The sequence below is a fragment of the Myotis yumanensis genome, unplaced genomic scaffold, assembly GCF_028538775.1.
Source record: "Myotis yumanensis isolate MYYU_CA2020_CCGP unplaced genomic scaffold, mMyoYum1.0.hap1 SCAF_2, whole genome shotgun sequence".
NCBI classification, from domain to species: domain Eukaryota; kingdom Metazoa; phylum Chordata; class Mammalia; order Chiroptera; family Vespertilionidae; genus Myotis; species Myotis yumanensis.
In genome coordinates this window covers 102,528,131-102,550,429 of record NW_027223753.1, presented here as the reverse complement: position 1 = coordinate 102,550,429, position 22,299 = coordinate 102,528,131, and the positions used below count along the sequence as shown (strand labels likewise).

At 40.7% G+C, this 22,299-nt stretch overlaps 1 protein-coding gene across 5 annotated transcripts in view; it reads left to right on the top strand.

Moving 5' to 3' along the window:
• The window catches only part of XRN1 (5'-3' exoribonuclease 1), a 218,737-nt gene that overhangs the window by 173,396 nt on the left and 23,042 nt on the right, over nucleotides 1-22,299 (top strand). For 3 of the 5 annotated variants that reach the window (XM_070405900.1, XM_070405899.1, XM_070405901.1), the window contains 3 exons: nucleotides 3,018-3,225; nucleotides 4,921-5,016; nucleotides 11,412-11,511. In XM_070405900.1, coding sequence (XP_070262001.1) covers nucleotides 3,018-3,225; nucleotides 4,921-5,016; nucleotides 11,412-11,511 — 404 coding nt within the window. Of the gene's footprint in view, nucleotides 1-3,017; nucleotides 3,226-4,920; nucleotides 5,017-11,411; nucleotides 11,512-20,018; nucleotides 20,334-22,299 lie in introns of those variants that run through there. The other 2 variants (XR_011470291.1, XM_070405902.1) reach the window with 2 other exon arrangements.

Below are 22,299 nucleotides of genomic sequence, written 5' to 3'. Positions count from 1 at the left end.
CATCAAATTGCTGACCCACTTATGATCATTGATCTGAGGAAAGTTTGCCAGATCCTTATTCTCAATAAATATCGTAATTTCTTCAAAGCACTCCACAAATCGCTCAAGTACTTTACCTCAACTCAGCCACCTCACATTATTGAACATCAGTAGTCCACTGTAGGTTGAATCAACTTCCTGTAAAAGTGCAGAAAATTCTCGCTTGTGAAGGGGTCGAGAAGCTATAAAATTCACAATTTTTGTTACAACTGACGTTAAATCATTCAATTCTGAGAATCCCGATTTGGCACACAACACCTCCTGATGGATAATGCAATGAAAAGGTACAAGTGGATGTCTAATAGCTTCCATAAACAATTTCAGGAATCCCACATTTTTTCCCACCATATTTGGTGCCCCATCTGTCGTGACTGACATAATTTTAGAGATATCAATGTTTAGGTCACTGAATGTTTTTATAACAACCTTACATATTTCGTTTCCTGATGTACTTATTGGCACTGATTCTAACTTTATCAACTCTTCTCTTATTGTGAGACCAACAGAATATCTAGCAATAATGGCCAACCGAGTATTTGATGTGACATCAGTAGTTTCATCAAGAGAAATTGAAAAATATTTACAACTATTTAAGTCTTTTTTTAATTGATGTTGTACGTTTTTGTTAAGATCTATTATTCTGTCTTTGATAGTATTTCTACTGAGTGGTAACTCAGAAATTCTTTTAATAATATCATCTTTATTTTTCATATCTTGAAATAGAGCTGGTGCACATCTTAGAAATGTACACCATCATGATGTTAAATTTGTAGAGCATCTTACAAATTTAATGATGGAATTTGATTGACTTTTGTAGAGGTGTAGCTGCCTAGAAATGTATTCCTTCCTTTCATCGAAACTTTTTTTCAAGAGCTGACAATGATTAGTTTCAAAATGTCTCTTTACATTCCATGTTCTGCTTACTACCGTTTCATTACACAGTATGCACAATGATCTGTTGTTTCTGTCGACAATCCCGTACATATCGGTCCGTATGTCTTGAAAGGGTCGGCTGCTGCTACTTCCACTTCCTTTATCATTCAATCTTGCTTTTTTATTTTTTTTGATTCTCCATCACAAGGCTGCAAAAATAAATCAATATAAATCACAGCGTTTTTTATAAAAGGTTGATAGGTTTCTTACCTATTAACTTTTTGCAGTGTTGTTGCACTGACTCCTGGTGCAAAACAATTCAAACATAGTATGTATAGCCAACAAATATATGGTGCTGTAATCAATTATCCGACACGCAGAATGTCTCGTCGAGCACTGTTGCACTGTATATCTTTTTCTTCTAACCCTCCCACTCCTGTTTCCTAACGAACATGGCGATCAAGTGCGTCCGTTTGCCGAATGCACCCGAACGCACGGGAAGCTTACCCAAGGCACATGTTGCCAATAGCGAGGCCATTTCCAGAATGGGCATTTTGTCACTCGAGTAAAAATAAAATGTCATGAGTAAAGATTAATCTCTTTATAGTGCAATTCTTAACCTTTTTATATTAATGTCAATATTGGAACAATGTTTCTTGGATGTTTTCACTATGTATCTTTGCTACGCAACACCGATGTACATGTTTACATCCGGTTTTAGAATTGCATTATTGATCATGAGTAACATGAGTAATAATATTACTCGAGTGATGCCCAACTCTGGCCGTTGCGAGAGACAAATATTTGAATTATGCAATTTTTTGTCTCTGTCGATGCGTGTCACCCAAAATGAGTTCGAGTGTCACCTCTGACACGCATGTCATAGGTTCGCCATCACTGCCCAGTTGCATAGATAGAGCCATACTGAGAATGGCTCCGCACTTGGATAGCTTCCTGGATTTCCTTACCCACACTGTACAAACCACAGTCTTTTTAAGAAGTTTGACATTTAACTCATAAACTTGTAGTCATTCTCAGCTATTATGTTGTAGGCTCTGAGTGCAGACTAACACATACACACACTTATACATATACAACTACACATCTAAAACAGTTCCTCCCCCCCCCACCCCCCCTTAGTAGCACTGAATTGTCTATTTGGAAAATCTTCAGACATGCATCATCTTATAAACTGAGATTTTTCTATGATTTCAACTTTCTCTACTGAATTTAGTAGTAATATTTATTGTTTCACGGCCCTGGTGAAGTCGGGACGGCCCCGGTGAGGTTGAAACGGCCCCCGTGAGGTAGGAACGACCCCGGTGAGGTTGAAACAGCCCCCATGAGGTAGGGACGACCCCGGTGTTGTAGGGACAACCCCGGTCAGGTCGAAACGGCCCCGGTGTGGTAGGGACAACCCCGGTCAGGTTGAAACGGCCCCGGTGTGGTAGGGACGACCCCGGTGAGGTTGAAACGGCCCCCGTGAGGTAGGGACGACCCCGGTGAGGTTGAAACGGCCCCCATGAGGTAGGGACGACCCCGGTGAGGTTGAAACGGCCCCCGTGAGGTAGGGACGACCCCGGTGAGGTTGAAACGGCCCCCGTGAGGTAGGGACGGCCCTGGTGAGGTTGAAATGGCCCTGGTGAGGCTCAGATGGCCCTGGTGAGGTTGAGACTACTCCAGTGAGGTTGGGACAAATAAAGGGGACCAGTATGGACTGATGAACAGGGGTAGATACAGAAGCAGAGCAACATTGAACAGAATGTTAAACTACAGGGGGAAGCCTGGGGAGGGTTGGGGGCGGGGATTAAGAGACCAACTGAAGGACTTATATGCATGCATATAAGATTAACCAATGGACACAAGACACGGGGCGGGGGGGGGGCGGGCGGGGGGTAGGGGCCGGGGGAATGTCAAGCAGGGGAAAAAAGGAGACATATGTAATACTCTTTGTAATACTTTAAGAAATAAAAATTATTAAAATATAAATAAAAAAAAATATTTATTGTTTCAGATTATGGACGATCCATCCAAATATTATTTGCTTCTTCCTAGCGCATTCAGTATTATTTCACTCTGGTTCTGATGTAACTTTTTACTTTTAGGTGCTCACCTGGTAGGGGATATCGACTGCCAACAAGTGCCTTGGTGAACCTTTCTCATGGGAGTCGCTCAGAAACTGGAAATCAGAAGTTGACAGCCATTGTGAAACCACAACCAGCTGTGAATCACTATAGCTTGAATTCATCAGTTTCATCTGGTCATTTGGGAGGCCTGAACCATTCCCCTCAATCTCTTTTTGTTTCTACACAAGTAAAGACTCTTTCTGTAATTTTTCTCTACCCCCTTTACAAATTACAAGCACACTATAAATAGAGACCTAAACTGACTTAAATTTTTTAAAAACTTTTTGTTTAAGTCACTTCTAGTTTTGTTTTAAACTCATAGGCTAGGAGAGAATGATATTGATAGCATTCTACCTATGTTAAAAAATTACAGTTATATTCAAGAAGAAAGACATTTATCTTTAAAATGATCCTGAAAATGTCTTTTTTCTCTATATATTTGCTTTCAAACTAACATTTAAATATTTTTATTATATACAAATTTTCTATGATATCTGTTATAAAATGACATAAATTTGAAAGGTAGAAGAAAGAGGACTATATCTTTATGAAAAGCAATTTTCTAGTTCCCACCATGTAACTCATGGTAATTTCGTTTATTTCATCTTCCAGGGGGCAAAAATTGAATTGTTTTGTGTGAGATACTTACCTTTATTTAATTCCATGACCACAAATCTTACCACACTTTTTAATCCAAATAATACATGTTTATTATATAGACTAATTACAAAGCACAGATTAAGTAGATAATAACAAAGGAAACAAAAGCAAAAATCCTCTCAAATCTCATAGGTAACTACTATTAAATTTTTGGTACATTTTTTTGAGGAATTTTTTATATATATTTTTTTTTTATTGATTTCAAAGAGGAAGGGAGAGGGAGAGAGAGATAGAAACATCAATGATGAGAGAGAATCATTGATTGGCTGCCTCCTTCACTCTCCGCCCCCCAATGGGGATCGAGCCAGCAACCTAGAGAGTTTTTACCTGTATGAAATCAGTTCCCCATGAGTAATATCGAATTTTTAATCTGTTAGATTACTTTTGTGTAAGATGAAAATTTTTTAAATTAAATCATTAGATGTTAGCTTAAGTGAGATAATTTATCAGTGCATTAGAAGACAAAAAGAATCTGTTGGTGGGGATATATTCATTTAGTATAATTTTTATAGCATTTGTTACGCTTTAAAATTCAGTGGTTCTCAACCTTCTGGCCCTTTAAATACAGTTCCTCATGTTGTGATCCAACCATAAAATTATTTTCGTTGCTACTTCATAACTGTAATGTTGCTACTGTTATGAATCGTAATGTAAATATCTGATATGCAGGATGGTCTTAGGCGACCCCTGTGAAAGGGTCATTCGACCGCCAAAGGGGTCGCGACCCACAGGTTGAGAACCACTGCTTTAAATGCTTTCAATAAGACCAAAACAATTACATATGAAGAAAGCCGTTTTCACTCTAATAGAATACTTTTATGATGACTATACTGAGCTCTAGAAAAAGAGAATTGAGATTTCAGATAATGAAAGTTAAAATATCCTCTCATGATAAATAGCTTTAATTAATAAATTATTTGATTTTTGTTCATTTATTTTAAATGTATTTTATTGATTTTTTACGGAGAGGAAGGGAGAGGGATAGAGAGTTAGAAACATCGATGAGAGAGAAACATCAACCAGCTGCCTCCTGCACACCTCCTACTGGGGATGTGCCCGCAACCAAGGTACATGCCCTTGACTGGAACCGAACCTGGGACCTTTCAGTCCGCAGGCCGACGCTCTATCCACTGAGCCAAACTGGTTTGGCTATTTGATTTTTAATATGAATCTCTATTTCTTCATGTGTCAGTTCCTTAAGAAATTTGTTGCGCTTTGCCAGGTACCTACTAAAGATGATGATGAATTTTGCAACATTTGGCAGTCCTTACAGGGATCCAGAAAAGTTCAGCACTTTCAGCCAACTCTACAAGAGAAGGTTAGTATACTTTCATTGATGGACATTTAACTCGAAAAATTTTCATTTTATATTTCTTTCTCAGGCATGCAATGATTAATTTTCTTCTAAAACATCATAAAATAGATATAACAGTTTTGATCATGAATTTGCATACTTCCATTCAGTTGTATATAAAATTTTTTTGATCAGTGAATGAGAATATAGATAATTTTTATTTTAAATTAGTTTTGGATTATTTTTTAGTTGTTTAGAAAATCATAATAACTATAGTCTAAGTTTAACAAAGGCCTTAATGGCACTCTTTAACTTAATTATTTCCACTTGAATGTGTAGCTTTATACTGACGGTTGTCTTAAAGATGAATGAGCAAATTCACATTCTCTGCTAAAAGAGTAGACTCAGACAAAAAAAAAAAAAGAAACGGACTGAATGCCTATAACTTTGTTACTAGTTACTGGCCTGTCTTCTCAGTTTAGGTCAAGAAGGAATGTTCTCTCAAGTTTATAAACCAGTAGCCTGTACCACATGGGCCTCATTTATACTAATATCCTTCAGTGATGGTGGCATTATCAGAACTAGAGGGGGAAAGAGCAAAGGGAATGGAGATAAAATAAACATAAAAAGTGAGAGTGACAAAATACACAGGTTTCTTCTGCAAATATGCAATTACAAGCTTTCCTTACATCATTCATAATTGTTTCTACCTGAATTTAACCCATATCCAGATTTTCAAACCCTCTTTTCCTCCTTAATTTATTTGATACTGCTAACCACTCATTCTTCAGTGCTTTGCTATCATTCATTCGTTCAAAACATATTTCTTGAGTGCCTACCATATGGACTTAGACCCGGTAGTAGGAGCCTGTGAGAAGTGGTCAAATTGTAGACTTTTTTTTTTTAAATATATTTTATTGATTTTTTACAGAGAGGAAGAGAAGGGGATAGAGAGTTAGAAACATGGATGAGAGAGAAACATCCATCAGCCGCCTCCTGCACAACCACTACTGGGGATGTGCCTGCAACCAAGGTACATGCCCTTGACCAGAATCGAACCTGGGACCTTTCAGTCCAACGCTCTATCCACTGAGCCAAACTGGTTACAGCAGTAGACATTTTTTAGATTGAATTTATTAGAGTGACATTGGATAATAAAATTATACAGGTTTCAGATATACAATTCTATAATAAATCTTAGACATCGTAGAGGGATTGCCAACTGATGATGAATTACATTTGGAATTAAAAGAGAAAGAATGGATTAAAGAATGTGACGCTTAAGGTATGAGTAACTAAAAGGATAAAGTAGCTATTAACTGAGATGGGAAGGATTGCAGGTCTGTAGATATGTGGGGAAAATTAAGAATTTTGGACATAGTGAGTTTGAGATGTATATTAAACATTTAACTCAGTGGTTCTCAACCTTCTGGCCCTTTAAATACAGTTCCTCATGTTGTGACCCAACCATAAAATTCTTTTCATTGCTACTTCATAACTGTAATGTTGCTACTGTTATGAATCGTAATGTAAATATCTGATATGCAGGGTGGTCTTAAGCGACCCCTGTGAAAGGGTTGCAACCCACAGATTGAGAACCGCTGATTTAAGTGCAGGTGTAGAGTTGGCCATTGAGACTGAAGCTCATGAAGAATGTCCAAACTGGAGAGAGAATTCGAGAGTCGCCATCTACATACATGCATATGTATGTATATATCTGTATAACTATATTTATCTATATCAAGGAAGTAGATGTAGATAGAGAAGAGGTCCAGTAATTTAGCCTTAGAGAATTCCATCTTTAAAGAATTCGAGAAATTAGATGAAACTGACAATGAAGACTGAGAAGGAACAGCCAATGAAACAGAAAGAAAACTAGGAAAGGGTGGTGTCTAGATGCCAAGTGAAGAATGGATGTCTTACTGGACCAGGTGATCAACTGTGTTGAATGTAGCTCTTGGATCAATTAAGGTAAAAACTGAGAATTAGCAGATGAAGGTCACTGGGAACCTTAAACAATTTTAGTAGAGTGTTAGGAGTGAAATATTAATTAGAGGGGGTTTAAGAGAGAAGGGGAGGAAAGAAATTGGAGGCTGTAAATATAGACAGTTCTTTCAAGGAGTTTTGCTGTAAAGAAAACATTGCCCTAAGTTTCCTCTCACCTTTCCTATTAACTTCTTTATTAACCTCTGTTCTTCCAGACTTTCACTGGGACTGTTCACCAAAACTCAAGAACAGTTTTCTTTTCCTTTTGCCCTATTGCTTGATTTGTGACTTTAGCTTTCTCATCTCTTTAATTACCACTCAAAATAATCTGTCTGATCCCAAACTCTCAATCAAGATCTAGCCCAATACCTCCAACTATCTGGAAGACAGATATAGATGGATGCCTACCGTCCCTCTCAGTCTCAAGATGTCTCAGAATGGACCTGAGCTATGGCCTGTTCTCTTATCCTTGTTTCTAACACTACCATTTTTGTCAAACATATAATCTGGAAAGTATGAAATTAAAAATTTTTACTTTTTCTCTCCTAATATTTTTTTTGCAGTGAGACTGCAAACTGTTTACTCCTTCTCAGTTTCCATAATTGGACCTTAGGTCGTCATCCCATACCTAGATTAATCTCCTATCTGCATTTCTTATTTCTGACCTCTTTTTTTTACAGTTCTTACATAGTACTGCTCAATCTATCTTTCCTAAAGATCCCTTCACCAGTCTTGGCCCTATGGCATAATTGGGCAAAGTTTCTAATTAATAAGAGCTCCTGGGTTTGAACTCAACTTATGCCCTTATGTATTGTGGTGTCATAAATCTGGTAGTGAACTTAGAATCAGGAAATCAGGTTTTGTGACTCAAATTGAGCAAATCTTATTTTTGCTGAGCTTCTTTGGGCCTCAGTTATAATATTAAGTTGGTGGACTTAGATCACCTTGGAGGTCTTTTCCAGCCCTAAAATAGTATAATTCAAATATTTAGAATGTACCCAGCTCCCTGTTTAGTTGCTAGAATTCAGCCTATACTCAAACTAATACTTAGTTCTTCTATAATCTAACCCTACCTGATTCTTACATAAAGCATGTCCAAGTACTTGGTAAAATGTTCTGTTCCAGTCAGATTGGTCTCTTTACCTTCCCTTTCCTACAAACAGATAATTCCCATTTCAGGTTATCTGTACTTCTTGTTCCTTCCGCTTAGGATGCTATTCCTCTCTCACTTCCAAAATTTCCCTAAGTCTCGGGGTGTACTAGTCATGTTACTACCTATTTCAACACTTGATATATTTTCTCAGAATGTTCTGTATACAATTCCTGTGATTGGTTGCTGTTTCATTATTTATATCAGTTTAATACTCCAGTGTTTGATCTCCTGTGTGTTCCAAGAATTCTGAGCCATCACATACAACACATGTATCCATGAGGCATTAAAAAGCAGCTTGATATTCATCCAATGAGCAAATTCTAAAACACTCAACCCAATAAAAAAAGAAGTTAAGCTTCTGGAAAAGGCAAAACTATGGAGACAGTAAAAAGATCAATGGCTGTCCAGCCGGCATGGCTCAGTGGCTGAGTGTCAACCTATGAACCAGGAGGTCATGGTTCAATTCCCGGTCAGGGCACATGCCCGGGTTTTGGGCTCGATCCCCAGTAGGGGGCATGCAGGAAGCCAATCAATTATTCTCTCTCATCATTGATTTTTCTGTCTCTCTCTCCCTTTCTCTCTGAAATAAATAAAAATATGAAAGAAAAAAAACGGATCAGTGGTGTCCAAGGTTGGGGAGAGAGGGAGGAAGGAATAAGTGCACTGAAGATTTTTAGGGCACTGAAAAATGCTCGATGTGATACTGTTGTCATTGATGACATATGAGAAACGTCCAAACCTGTAAAGAATTTTTATCAGTTTATTTGACCAATGTTGACAATATGCCAGGAAGCAAAATCTCAGATGCTCCCCAGAATGAGAGTTTGCAGTGTGTTTCCTCATTTGGAGTTAGGAAGGGAACATATGGAAGATACATGGATATGGAAGAAAGCAAGGCAGAGAAACAGCAATGATTGGTAACAGGATAACAAGGTTATGTGCGGTCTTGAGGGTGGTTACCCTTCTGAGGAATCTGAAAAAGGCATTTTAAAGCTGTATCAATCTAGATGCATGGAAACAATGGACAGGGCTTGCATAAGGCAAAGATAACCTTTCATTAGGGAAGTTATAGGCCCGAGGCTTGACTTACCCACCATGACCTTCCCAGTTAGAAATTTATGATCAGATCACCCTGTGAGATTACTTTCAGTTAGATTTATTACAGAGCCTTTTTCATCCATACTGTAATGGTGAATACTTGTCATTATACATTTGTCCTAACCCATAAAATGTACAACACCAAGAGTGAACCCAGTGTAAACTATGGACTTTGGGTGATATGTTCATGTAGATTCATCAGTTGTGACAGATACACTTCTCCCAAGTGGGATCTTGATCATGGTGAGGCTGTGCATGTGTGGTGGCAGGGGGCAATTTTGTTGTGAACCTAAAACTGCTCTTAAAAAAAAAAAAATCTTTAAAAAAATTCAAGCCTTTATTGGCAAAATATGAAAATATGACTAACCAATAGCTTTATGTAAATAGAACAACTCAAAAAACTTTTTTTTCCTCTCTCCCCCCTTCCCTCCCTCTCTACTCTCCCTCTTCCCCTCTCTCTAAAAACTAGAATGTTTTCTTCCTAATTAAACTTATGACACACTTTTTCTCTGAAATGGTACTGTGAACTTGAGTTGTAGAGTTAGAACTCAAATGTCAGTTCTCCCATTATTTAGTACTGTAACTAAATTACTTTATCACTTTGAGCCTCAGTTTAGTCATCTATACAATGGAATCAAAATCTACCAAAGCATTTTTATAATCATAGTATTGTAATGAAATTAAGATAATGGGTGCAAAGTACATCTTACCATCCCTGGAGCATAATAGACACTAACACAATATTTGTTCATACCAGTTTATTGATCCTGATGTTCTTAAAGTCAAAATCTCCCATAATGTACCCCACCAAACATTGTGCTATTCATATAGAAATCTCTTGGCCCTTTTGATTCTCAAAGACTAAAGTGCCCTGGGTGTTATATGCACATGAGCTCATTGGACCTTCCTACACACTATGGTGCATATCACAATTATTTTTGAGCATGCCTACTGCCAAGCAGGATATGATAAGCCTTTGTACCTAGTGTTCATTATTTGTTTATGCTCAGAACAAAATAAATAGGGCCCACCAAAAGTAAAATTGTGAATTGATAGCCCTGGCTGGTGTGGCTCAGGTGGTTGGCGTGTTGTCCCATACACTGAAAGGTTGCGAGAATGAAACCTGGTCAGGGCACATACCTAAGTTGCAGGGTACATATGGGAGGAAACTAACTAATGTTTCTTTCTCCCTCTCCCTCTCCCTCTCCCTCTCCCTCTCCCTCTCCCTCTCTCTCTCCCTCTCCCTCTCCCTCTCTACTCTTCCTCTTCCCCTCTTTCTAAAATCAATACATATATCTTCAGGTGAGGATTTTTTAAAAATTGTGAAATAATAAATTTGCATTGAACATCTGCTTTTGCTTCCTCTTCCTCTTCAGCTGTGGAAATTATGTCTTTTTTGCCTTCAGGCATTCTTTCCCTATCAGAAAACAAAGTGATCTAATCTGATCATTAGACAAAACTTAGGCCATTTTGCTCATTCTGTCCATTCCTATACTGTCTAATTATTGTAGCTTTATAGTCAGTTTTGCTATCTGGTCATAGTCATCCATCATTTGAAATCCTTGACAATATAAGTATTAGTTAATAAAAATCAGGTCTTGGGGAAAGGGATGAAGGACTAATATTCTCAACTTTCACATCAGAGGTAGAAATGATGAATTTTCCAGAAGTTTTTAATGAAGACAAGAGAATAGTATAATGAACCCACAGATACCCATCCTTACCTTGCACATGTCCTATAGCACCTACTTATTTCCTACCTCCCCCAGAGAGAGGAGGGTTCTGAAGCAAATCTAGAGGATCTTTAGAGGGTGTTATTTCTGCTTGGAAGAAACATTTACCTAAAGTTTATTTCTTTAGTTTCTCTGTTAACTTCAAGCAAAACTATATTTAATTTTTTTCTGTTGAAAACAGCATTATTGTAAATGATAGTTTTCTATGTATCTAGCTAAATAATACATAGAGAAACATAAGGAATGATGATCATTATGTTAGTAATGGTTATTTCTAGGTGGTGGGTTTGAGTGGTTTTTAAAATTCCCTATACTTTTCTGCATTCCTTAATTTGTTTTCTAGAGATATATAATTTTAATTATAAAATAATTATTTATTAAACATTGAAGAAAAGTACTTATAATAATAAAAGTTTCTTTAAATCATTTATAAGAATTTTAACTTTCAGGGTGCAGTTCTACCTCAAGAAGTAACTCAACATCATAAATCTGGCTTAAATGACAACAGTGTTAAATGTCAGCAAAGAAAACATGAGCCTCACAGAAAATGTAAGTTTTAAGTTAGAAAAGTATACTTATGGTGCTGCTTCCTTTTATTTTTATTAACAACTTTACTAAGTTTTAATTCACATAACAAAATTGATCATTTTAAAGTGCAATTAGTGGTTTTTTGATATTTTCACAAAGTTATGCAACCAGTGCCACTATCTATATTGAAATATTTTCATCACCCCCAAAAAGAAATATCATACCTATTAGCGTTCGTTCCTCTGGCCCCTGCCAACCACTGACTGCCTTACTGCCTTTATGGATTGGCTTATTCTAGACCAGCCGTGGGTAGACTACGGTCCGCTGGCCAGATCCGGCCCGTTTGAAATGAATAAAACTAAAAAAAAAAAGGACCGCACCCTTTTATGTAATGATGTTTACTTTGAATTTATATTAGTTCACACAAACACTCCATCCATGCTTTTGTTCCGGCCCTCCGGTCCAGTTTAAGAACCCATTGTGGCCCTCGAGTCAAAAAGTTTGCCCACCCCTGTTCTAGACATTACATATAAATGGAATCATAAAATATGTGTCACCTTTTATGGCTGGCTTCTTTTTTTTCTTTAATCCTCATTCAAGGACATGTTTTTATTGTTTTGAGAGAGAGAGAGAGAGAGAGAGATCAATCTGTTGCTCCTGTACACAGCCCAGGGATCGAACTGGCAATCTAGGTATGTGCCCTGACTGGAAATCGAACCTGCAGCCTTTTGGTGCTCCATCCAAATAAGCTATCCAGCTAGGGGTATGGCTGGATTCTTTCTATAGGCATAATGTTTTCAGGGGTCTTCAATGTTCTATGTTGAGGCATGTATCAATACTTCATTCCTTTTTTTGGCTAAAACAAATTGCATTGTACAAATACTACATTTTGTTTACCATACACCTATTGATGGACATTTGGGAAGTTTCCACTTTGGGGTTATAATGAATAATGCTGCTGTGAATATCTGTGTACAAATTTTTGTGTGAACATATGTTTGCAGTTCTCGGGTATATATGAATGAGTGGAATTACTGAGTCATGTTGTATCTATGTTTACCACTTTGTGGAACTATCAAACTTTTCTCCAAATTAGTTGTACCATTTTACTTTCTATCAGCAATGTATAAGGGCCTAACTTTTCCACATCCTCTATAGCACTTGTTATTGCCCATCTTTTTTATTATAGCCATCCTAGTGAGTGTAAAGTGAACCCTCTTTCTGCTTTTCACTTATCATTCATTAACGACAAGTAATGTTGAGCATCTTTTCATGTGCCTATTGGCTGTTTATATATCTTCTTTGGTGAAATGTCTATTCAAATTACTTGCTCATTTTAAAATTGGGTTATTTGTCTTTTTATTCTTGCTTCATAAGAATTCTTTATGTATTCTGTATACCTCAGGCTTATCCAATATTTTATCTACTTTTTTTGTTGTTGCTTCTGTTTTAGTTGTCATAACCAAGAAAGCATTGCCTAATCCAAGATCACAAAGATTGACACCTTTTTTTCCCCTAAGAGTTTTATAGTTTTAGCTCTTACATTTAGTTCTTTTTTTCCATTTTTGTGTTTGAATATGGTATGAGGTAGGGGAATATCTATTCATTCTTTTACATATGGATATCCAGTTGTCCCAGCACCATTTGCTTAAATACTGTTCTTTCCCTATTGAATTGTCTTGGCACCCTTGTCAAAAATCAGATTGCAATAAATGTATAGGTTTATTTCTGGCCTCTTCATTCCATTCCATTGGTCTATATGCCATTTTTATGGGAACAACACACCATCTTAATTACTGTACTTTTGTTGTTTTAGTTTTGAAATTGTGTTTGACTCCAACTTTTTTCCACCCAGATTGTTTTGTCTATACTGATCCCTTGCATTTTCATACGAATTTTATTATCAGCTTATTTATTTTTGCAAAAGTGGCAATTGGAATTTTTATAGAGATTATGTTGAATCCGTAGATCACTTTAGGTGGTATTGTCTTTTTAACAATATTAAGTCTTCCTATCCATGAATGCAAAATGTCTTTCCATTTATTTGGGTCTTTAATTTATTTCAGTGATGGTATTGTAATTTTCAGTGTACAAGTCTTGCACTTTTTTTTTAGGGAGAGGGAGAGAAAGATAGAAACAGTGGTGAAGAGAATCATTGATCGGTTGCATCCTGCATGCCCCCTACTGGGGATCGAGGTTGCAACCCCCACATGTGCCCTGACCTGACCAGGGAATTGAACTATGTGACCTGATTCATAGGTTGATGCTCAACCACTGAGCCATACTGCTGGGCAAGTCATGCACTTTTTTGGTTAAATTTAGTCCTAAGTATTTTATTTTTTTACTGCTATTGTCAATGGAACTGTTTTCTTTTTATTATTATTACTAGAGGCCCAGTGCACAAAAATTTGTGCACTCGGCGGGGAGAGGGGGTTCCTCAGCCCGTCCTGTGCCCTCTCGCAGTCTGGGACCCCTCGGGAGATAATGACCTGCTGGCTTAGGCCCGCTCCTGGGTGGCAGAAGGCAGGCCCAATCCCTAGGTGCAGCCCCTGGTCGGGCTCAGAGCAGGGCCGATTGGGGAGTTGGGGCGCTGCCCCCTGTCATGCACAGAGCAGGGCGGATCGGGAGGTTGCGATGCCACCCCTACTCAGGCTCAGGGTATGGCCGATTGGGGGGTTGGGACACCGCCCCCGTCACACTCACAGCAGGGTCGATAGGGAAGTTGCGGCGCCACCCCCTGTCACTCACAGAGCAGGGCCGATCAGGGGGTTGGGGTGCTGCCCCCTGTCACACACAGAGCAGGGCCAATCAGGGGGTTGAGGAGCTCCCTCCTGTCACGCACAGAGCAGGGCCGATCAGGGGTTTGGGGAGCTCCCCCCTGTCACGCACAGAGCAGGGCCCATCAGGGGGTTGAGGAGCTCCCCCCTGTCATACACAGAGCAGGGCGGATCAGGGGGTTGGGGCGCCGCCCTCTATCACCCACAGAGCAGGGCCAATCAGGGGTTGGGGCACTGCCACTGTCACACTCAGGGCAGGGCCGATGGGGAGCTTATGGCTCTACCCCGTCACACACAGAGCAGGGCCGTTGGGGGGGGGGTGTTGGGGCACCGCCCTCTATCACCCACAGAGCAGGGCCGATCAGGGGGTTGGGGAGCTCCCCCCTATCAGGCACAGAGCAGGGCTGATCAGGGGGTTGGGGCGCCTTCCCCTGTCACGAACAGAGCAGGGCGGATAGGGAGGTTGTGGCCCCGCCCCCTGTCACACACAGAGCAGGAGGACGATCAGGGGGTTTGGGTGCTGCCCCCTGTCACGCTTATCCCGGTGCCGGGAGGCATATTACCCTTTTACTATATAGAATAGAGTCCTGGTGCACGGGTGGGGGCCAGCTGGTTTGCCTTGAATGGTGTCCTGGATCAGGGTGGGGGTCCCCACTGGGGTGCCTGGCCAGTCTAGCTGAGGGGCTGAGGGCTGTTTTCAGGCTGGCGGGTGACTGAAGCTCCCACTGCTCCTTTTTTTCTTTTTTCTTTTTTATTCTGGGCCAGCTTTAGCTCTGAGGCCTCGGCTCTGGCCTTTGTTTACCTTCTGTATTTGATACAATGTTGTGGTCCGCCTGGCTGACTAACGCAGGTTTCTGGGGTTTTGTTTAGCTTCTATATTTGCAACATAGTTGCTTAGAGTTGCAGTTGAGAGGCCAGCAAGTCAGGCGGGGAATGTTGGAGTCCGCAGTCACTGGAGCAAGCAAGCCTCCCTGTTCGCTTCAGTGCATGGCTGCCGGCCGCCATCTTGGCTGGTAGTTAATTTGCATAAGGATATGCTGATTAGCCAATGGGAAGGGTAGCGGATGTATGGCTAATTACCATGTTTCTCTTTTATTAGATAGGATTTTGTTGTTGCTGTTAATCCTCACCCCAGGATATTTTTCCATTGATTTTTAGGGAGAGTGGAAGAGAGAGGGAAAGACAGATAGAAATATCAGTGTGAAAGAAACATATCAATTGGTTGCCTCCTGCACGAGCCCTTACCAGGGTCCTGGCCAGAGAGGAGCCTGCAACCAAGGTACCCTTGACCGTAATCGAACTCAGGATACTTTGGTCTTCAGGTGATGCTCTATCCACTGGCCCAAACTGGCTAGGGCAGAAATATTTTCTTTTAAAAAATTTTTTATTGCCGAGGCCGGTTTGGCTCAGTGGATAGAGCGTCGGCTTGCGGACTGAAGGGTCCCAGGTTCGATTCCGGTCAAGGGCATGTACCTGGGTTGCGGGCACATCCCCAGTGGGAGGTGTGCAGGAGGCGGCTGATGGATGTTTCTCTCTCATCGATGTTTCTAACTCTCTATCTCTCTCCCTTCTTCTCTGTAAAAAATCAATAAAATATATAAAAAAAAAAAAATTTTTATTGTTCATCCTATCTAATAATAGACAAACATGATAATTAACTGTACCTCCGACACGCTTCCCATTGGCTAATCGGGGTGATATGCAAATTAACTGCCAACCAAGATGGCGGTTAACCGCCAACAAAGATGGCAGCTAATTTGCATACGGCAGGCAGGGCCGGACAGCGCCATCCTGCCTGCCTCGCTGCCATCCAGGCCTGCTATTTGCGACCCAGGCAGCAGGCGGTCCGTATGAGAACAGACCCAGGGCTGGCGGGGGGACTGCAGCAATCGGCCACTGGCCACACCCACAAACGGCCCTCCCGGGGGGGATCCCCAGCTGACAGGTTATAATGCACGGATCTGCCACTGGCCACGCCCACAAATGGCCCTCAGGGGGATCCCTGGCTGACAGGTGCTAATGCACCGATCTGCCAAAACACACACCTGGGCCGCCTTTGCCCTGCAGGAACTATGCAGCTGGCAGAGGGAAGTGGGGCTGCTGGGAGCAGGGCGGGAACTTCCCGGGGTTTGCGTCAGGCAGCCCAGAGCAGAATGCGAACTATCCCTGCTGGTAGCTGCTTGCTCATTCATTCACTCATTCACTCACTCATTATTCACTCACTCAACAAACCCTCTCAGGTCCATGGCACCAGGCCAAGCACTGAAGTTGAAGCAGGATAAGACAGAGCTATGTCCTCAAGATGTTAGTAATTCAGTAGGGCGAAGCAGGCACATGAATGAGGCAGTTGTATGCACAGATGCAGTGTACTGGGTTCTGTGAGGGCTGTAACTAACACCGACTTTGTTCTCTTGATAAAATGGGGCCTCGGGAGCCAGGCTGCCCAAGGCCAGGAGTGGCCGGGGTCCCAGAACATGACAGAGGGTGCAGGTCGGGCCGAGGGGTCTGGCCCTACCCCTCACCCTCACCCCCGAGTGCACAAATTTTTGTGCACCAGGCTACTAGTTGCTATATATGGAAATAAAACGGACTTTTGTGTATTGATTATATATACTTCCATCTTTTGGAACTTATTTATAATCCCTAATGTTTTGTGGCATTTGCATATATAGTTTTAAGTTTTTCCTGTACAATCTGGATGCCTTTATTTCTTTTTCTTGCCTAATTGCTGTGGCCAGAACTACCAGTACAATGTTGAATAGAAGTGGTGAGAGTGAACATTCTTATCTTGTCTTGATCTTAGGGATAGCTTTCAGCATTAAGTGTAATATTAGTTGTGGGGTTTTGGCAGATGCCCTTTGTTAGTTGGGGAAATTCCCTTCTATTCGTAGGGTGTTTTTTTGTTTTTCTTGGAAGGTTGTTAGATTTTGTCCAATGCTATTTCTGTGTCTAGTAAGATGGTTATATGGTTTTCATCCCTTTATTCATTAATATGGTATATCTCATTGATTGTTTTTCATATATTGAAACAGCCTTGCATTCCTGGGATAAATCCCACTAGATCATGGTGTATAATCATTTTTGTATGCTACAAGATGTTGGTTTGCTAGTAATTTTTGAGGATTTTTGCGTCTGTATTCATAAGGGATATTTTTTCTTTTCTTTTCATGTGATGTCTTTGATTTTGATATCATGGTAATACTGACATCATAGACTGTTAGGAATAACACTGTGAAAGATCAACCTTATTCTGATCTCTCTGGTGGCAGCCAGGCTTATGGGTTTTCACCAAAAATGTTAGCTATTATTTCTGAAGGCTATGTGGAGCTGGAGACCATGAAATGGGATTAGAGCAATTTAAAATGCCACAAAGCTCACTATCCTTACTGAGATTTTTGTCTTTTTTTTTTTTCCATCCTCACCTGAGAATATGTTTTTTATTGATTTTAGAGAGGGGGAGAGGGAGGAAGAGAGAGCGAGTGACATGGATCAATTGCACCCACCCTGACCAGGGATCAAACCCGAAACCTGAGTATGTGCCCTGACTGAACCCACCACCCTTCGGTGCACAAGATGATGCCCAACCAACCGAACCACACCAGCCAGGGCAATTTTGTCTTTTCTTTAATAAGCATTCCCCTAATTGCTGCCAGCCTTTGATTAACTTCCATAATTCTGAAAATTTGGATTTTGGTTATTATGTCCATTTTCTCATTGCTTTTATGTAGGAGGGAATTTTTAGAGATCCTTACTCAGACATTTTTACTGATACCTCTGCTCTACTTTATTTTTATAATATACTAGAGGCCCGATGCACGAATTTATGCACGGGTGGGGTCCCTCGGCCTGACCAGTGATCAGGGCCAATCATGGCCAGCCAGGGGGAGCTACCATGGGAGGTTAGCTGGCCGTGGGAGATTGGCCGGCCGCAGGAGGTTGGCTGTGGGAGGAACGCATTAACCACCAGGGGGCAGCTCCTGCATTGAGCATCTGCCCCCCCTGGTGGTCAGTGCATGTCATAGCAACCAGTCGACTGGTCATTTGGTTGTTCAGTCGCTTAGGCTTTTATAGATAGATAGATTTTTATTGATCTCAGAGAGGAACGGAGAGGAATAGAGAGATAGAAACGTCCATGATGAGAGAGAATCATTGGTCGGCTGGCTTCTACACACCCTTACTGGGGATCAAGCCTGCAACCCAGACATGTGCCTTGATTGGGAATCAAACCATGACCTCTTACTTCGTAGTTCAATGCTCAGCCACTGAGCCACATCGGCTGGGCTCTAACTGCTTTTTGAGATAAATTTTATTTAAAGTAATCCAGTTCCTTTTTTGTGTATAAACACTTCATGCTAATTAAGTTACTCCGAACTATATTACAGATTTTTGCTAAAAATCTGTACAAATATTTTGTTATCAACATTCTCTTACCTAGTTTTTATATTTTTCCTTTTTGCAGTTGTGTCTAGTATGTGTTAGTCACAGTAGGAGATGCAGAGATAAGAATCTTCATCTTGCACTTTTTCTCTTGATCAAAGTATTCCCAAATTGACTCATTTGTTATTCATTTATCTATTAAACTGCTACTTCTTAAACTATTATGTGCAAGATGCTGGGCATGAATGAATAAAACAGACAAGTTTTTACATTCTAAAGTGGAACCTGATCATAGACAAACAATAAATTCCAGATGAAAAATAAAGCTGTTTATGAGGCTAGAGTGATAAAGATGTCCTATTTTAAATAGGTGGTCAAGGAATGCCTCTTTGAGGACATAACATTTGAACAGAGACCCAGATAAAATGAGTGAAATGGAGTAAGCTATGCAGAAAGTTTGCTAAAGAGCTCTCCAGCAGAGGAAGCTTCAAATACTAGATTCTAATTTATTATATACTAGTGGCCTGGTGCACGAATTTGTGCACATTGAAAGGAAATTAATTAGAGGAAATATTTTAATATTGCTATTTGCCCATTCTCTATAATAGAAGTGTCAACCAAATTCACGATCAACAATGACAAATCAAAACACACGCATACAATTGGCACCAATGAGAGCTTTATATGTATCACGCATGCACAAGTCAACTTAGCCTTTTATAGATATAGAATAAACTTGCTTAATTAGACCTGCTTTCTGATATAGCTAAACTTTTTCCAGCCCAGTGAAGCATCCCAACTTCTCTTTCAAGTAATTGTCAGCAACACAGCAGTAAATTTCAACACGAAGCAAATTATTATTGTAGATCACGCAGGGAGAACAAAGGGTAAAATATTTAACTGCAGCAGTATTTGACTATATTCTGCGCAATAAGAAAACCTGAAGTCATTTTCAAGGTCCACCATTTCTTCTTTTCAGTCGGGTAAAGTTTCTAGGCTTTCTGAATGTCCGTTTTCCAGCTAGTGAAAAGAAAGTCAGATTCCACCCAGTCTCCTATCTACCTACTCCAGGACTTCTGTGAGGATCAAATGAGATGAGGCACGGGAAAATGCTTCACATACATTTGGTTAAAGTGTAAAATGTTTCCACCTGGCTATAAAGCAAGCCATGTTCCTGGGCTGAAGAAACTGCAAGGAGGCTAGTCACTAGGGAGAGGGAACCAGGCGTTGCTACGTGACATCATTACCCGGATGGATACTTAGCATATTAGCCTTTTATATATGTAAATTATATATTATATATGCATGCTATTTTATGTGTTTACATAGTACATGTAGTATTAAAATAGTGCTTTAAAATATTTTTCTAAAAAGTGATACGGAAATTTTGGACTGGAACGTGCAGTGTTCCCCTGGGCAGGATGGATTGTCCCAGACTCTTTGTCCATCGGAGTCTAAGAATAAAACCACTGATAGAAGATGGTAGGCTGAGAAAAACCAAGATGGCGGCATAGGTAAACACGGGAGTTTGCTGCCTCGAACAACCACTTCAAAAATACAACTAAAAGACGGAACAGACATCATCCAGAACCACAGGAAAGCTGGCTGAGTGGATGTTCTACAACTAGGAAGAAAGAGAAAAGCATACCGAGGCTCAGAGGAGGCGCAGTGCTGAAGTAAAATACTAAGGTTCGGAGTGCATGTGGAGCGGGCTGGAGGCTGAGGGCGAGGTTGTTTTCAATCGGGAGGGAGTCTCAGGCTCTGAGCTCCAGTTCCGGGCGAGTCTCTAAGGACCCAGACTCATACAGGAGAAGCGGGACTGTCTGGCATCGCTCAGAACCCTAGGGCAGCTTTCTCTCCGTGGGGCTTGCAGTGACTACTGGGACACTGAGAAGCAGAGCCTCTGAGGGCAAGACTGAGAGCAGCCATAATTGCTAACCCCGCCCTGTTGATCCCGTGGGACCCGCCCTGCCCAAGCCCTGCAGGGAGGCTTTTGCTGGATAGCCTCAGGCAAAGGCTAGATTAGCACCTCCCTAGAGATCCAGGAGCCAGGAAGCCCAGAGGTCAGAGTGGGACCATCCAGCTTTAAGCTCCGTGGAACCATAAAAGACACACTCAGGAGGCAGACTCAGTGAGCACCAAAGCCCCATCGAAGCAAGTCTAGCCCTAGAGGGGTGTCTCCAGCACAGAAGTTCTCCCACCGCAGACACAGCTGATTCTCACAGCCAATTGGCCTGGAGGTCAATTCCTCGCAGTGATAACTACAACAATCAAGGCTTAACCACAACAAGACTGTGCACAAAGCCCACAAGGGGGTGCACCAAGAGTGTCTACCTTAGGTAATTGGGACACTTAGCACAGAAAGGCACTCTATCGACACAGCGAAGCATAAAAAAATGCCGAGACAAAGAAACAGGACACAAACGACAGAATTGGAGGAAAGCAAACTGTTGGATATAGAGTTCAAAACCACACTTTTAAGGTCTTTAAAGAACTGTTTAGAAGCCCTCGAAAAGACTGGTAAGACCGCCGATAAATGTAGTGAGATCCTCAAGAAATCTAATGAGACCCTCGATGTTGTGATAAAGGACCACCTAGAAATTAAGCATACACTGACTGAAATAAAGAATATTATACAGACTCCCAACAGCAGACCAGAGGGTCGCAAGGATCAAGTCAAAGATTTGAAATACGAAGAAGCAAAAAACACCCAACCGGAAAAGCAAAATGAAAAAAGAATCCGAAAATATGAAGATAGTGTAAGGAGCCTCTGGGACAGCTTCAAGCGTACCAACATCCGAATTATAGGGGTGCCAGAAGATGAGAGAGAGCAAGATATTGAAAACCTATTTGAAGAAATAATGACAGAAAACTTCCCCTACCTGGTGAAAGGAATAGACTTCCAAGTCCAGGAAGCGCAGAGAACCCCAAACAAAAGGAATCCAAAGAGGACCACACCAAGACACATCATCATTAAAATGCCAAGAGCAAAAGACAAAGAGAGAATCCTAAAAGCAGCAAGAGAAAGAAAATCAGTTACCTACAAGGGAGTACCCATACGACTGTCAGCTGATTTCTCAACAGAAACTTTGCAGGCCAGAAGGGAATGGCAAGAAATATTCAAAGTGATGAATACCAAGAACCTACAACCAAGACTACTTTATCCAGCAAAGCTATCATTCAGAAGTGAAGGCCAGATAAAGAGCTTCACAGATAAGAAAAAGCTAAAGGAGTTCATCACCACCAAACCAGTATTATATGAAATGCTGAAAGGTATCCTGTAAGAAGAGGAAGAAGAAGAAAAAGGTAAAGATACAAATTATGAACAACAAATACACATCTATCAACAAGTGAATCTAAAAATCAAGTGAATAAATAATCTGATGAACTGGTGATTGTAATAGAATCAGGGACATAGAAAGGGAATGGACTGACTATTCTTGGGGGGGGGGGGGAGAAAGGGGTGTGGGGGTGAGTGAAGAGATTAGACAACAATCGTGCACCTATGGATGAGGACAGTGGGTGGGGAGTGAGGGCAGAGGGTGGGGTTGGAACTGGGTGGAGGGGAGTATGGTGGGGAAAAAGAGTAACTAATGTAATAATCTGAACAATAAAGATTTAATTAAAAAAAAGAAAAAAAAGAAAGAAAAAAAAA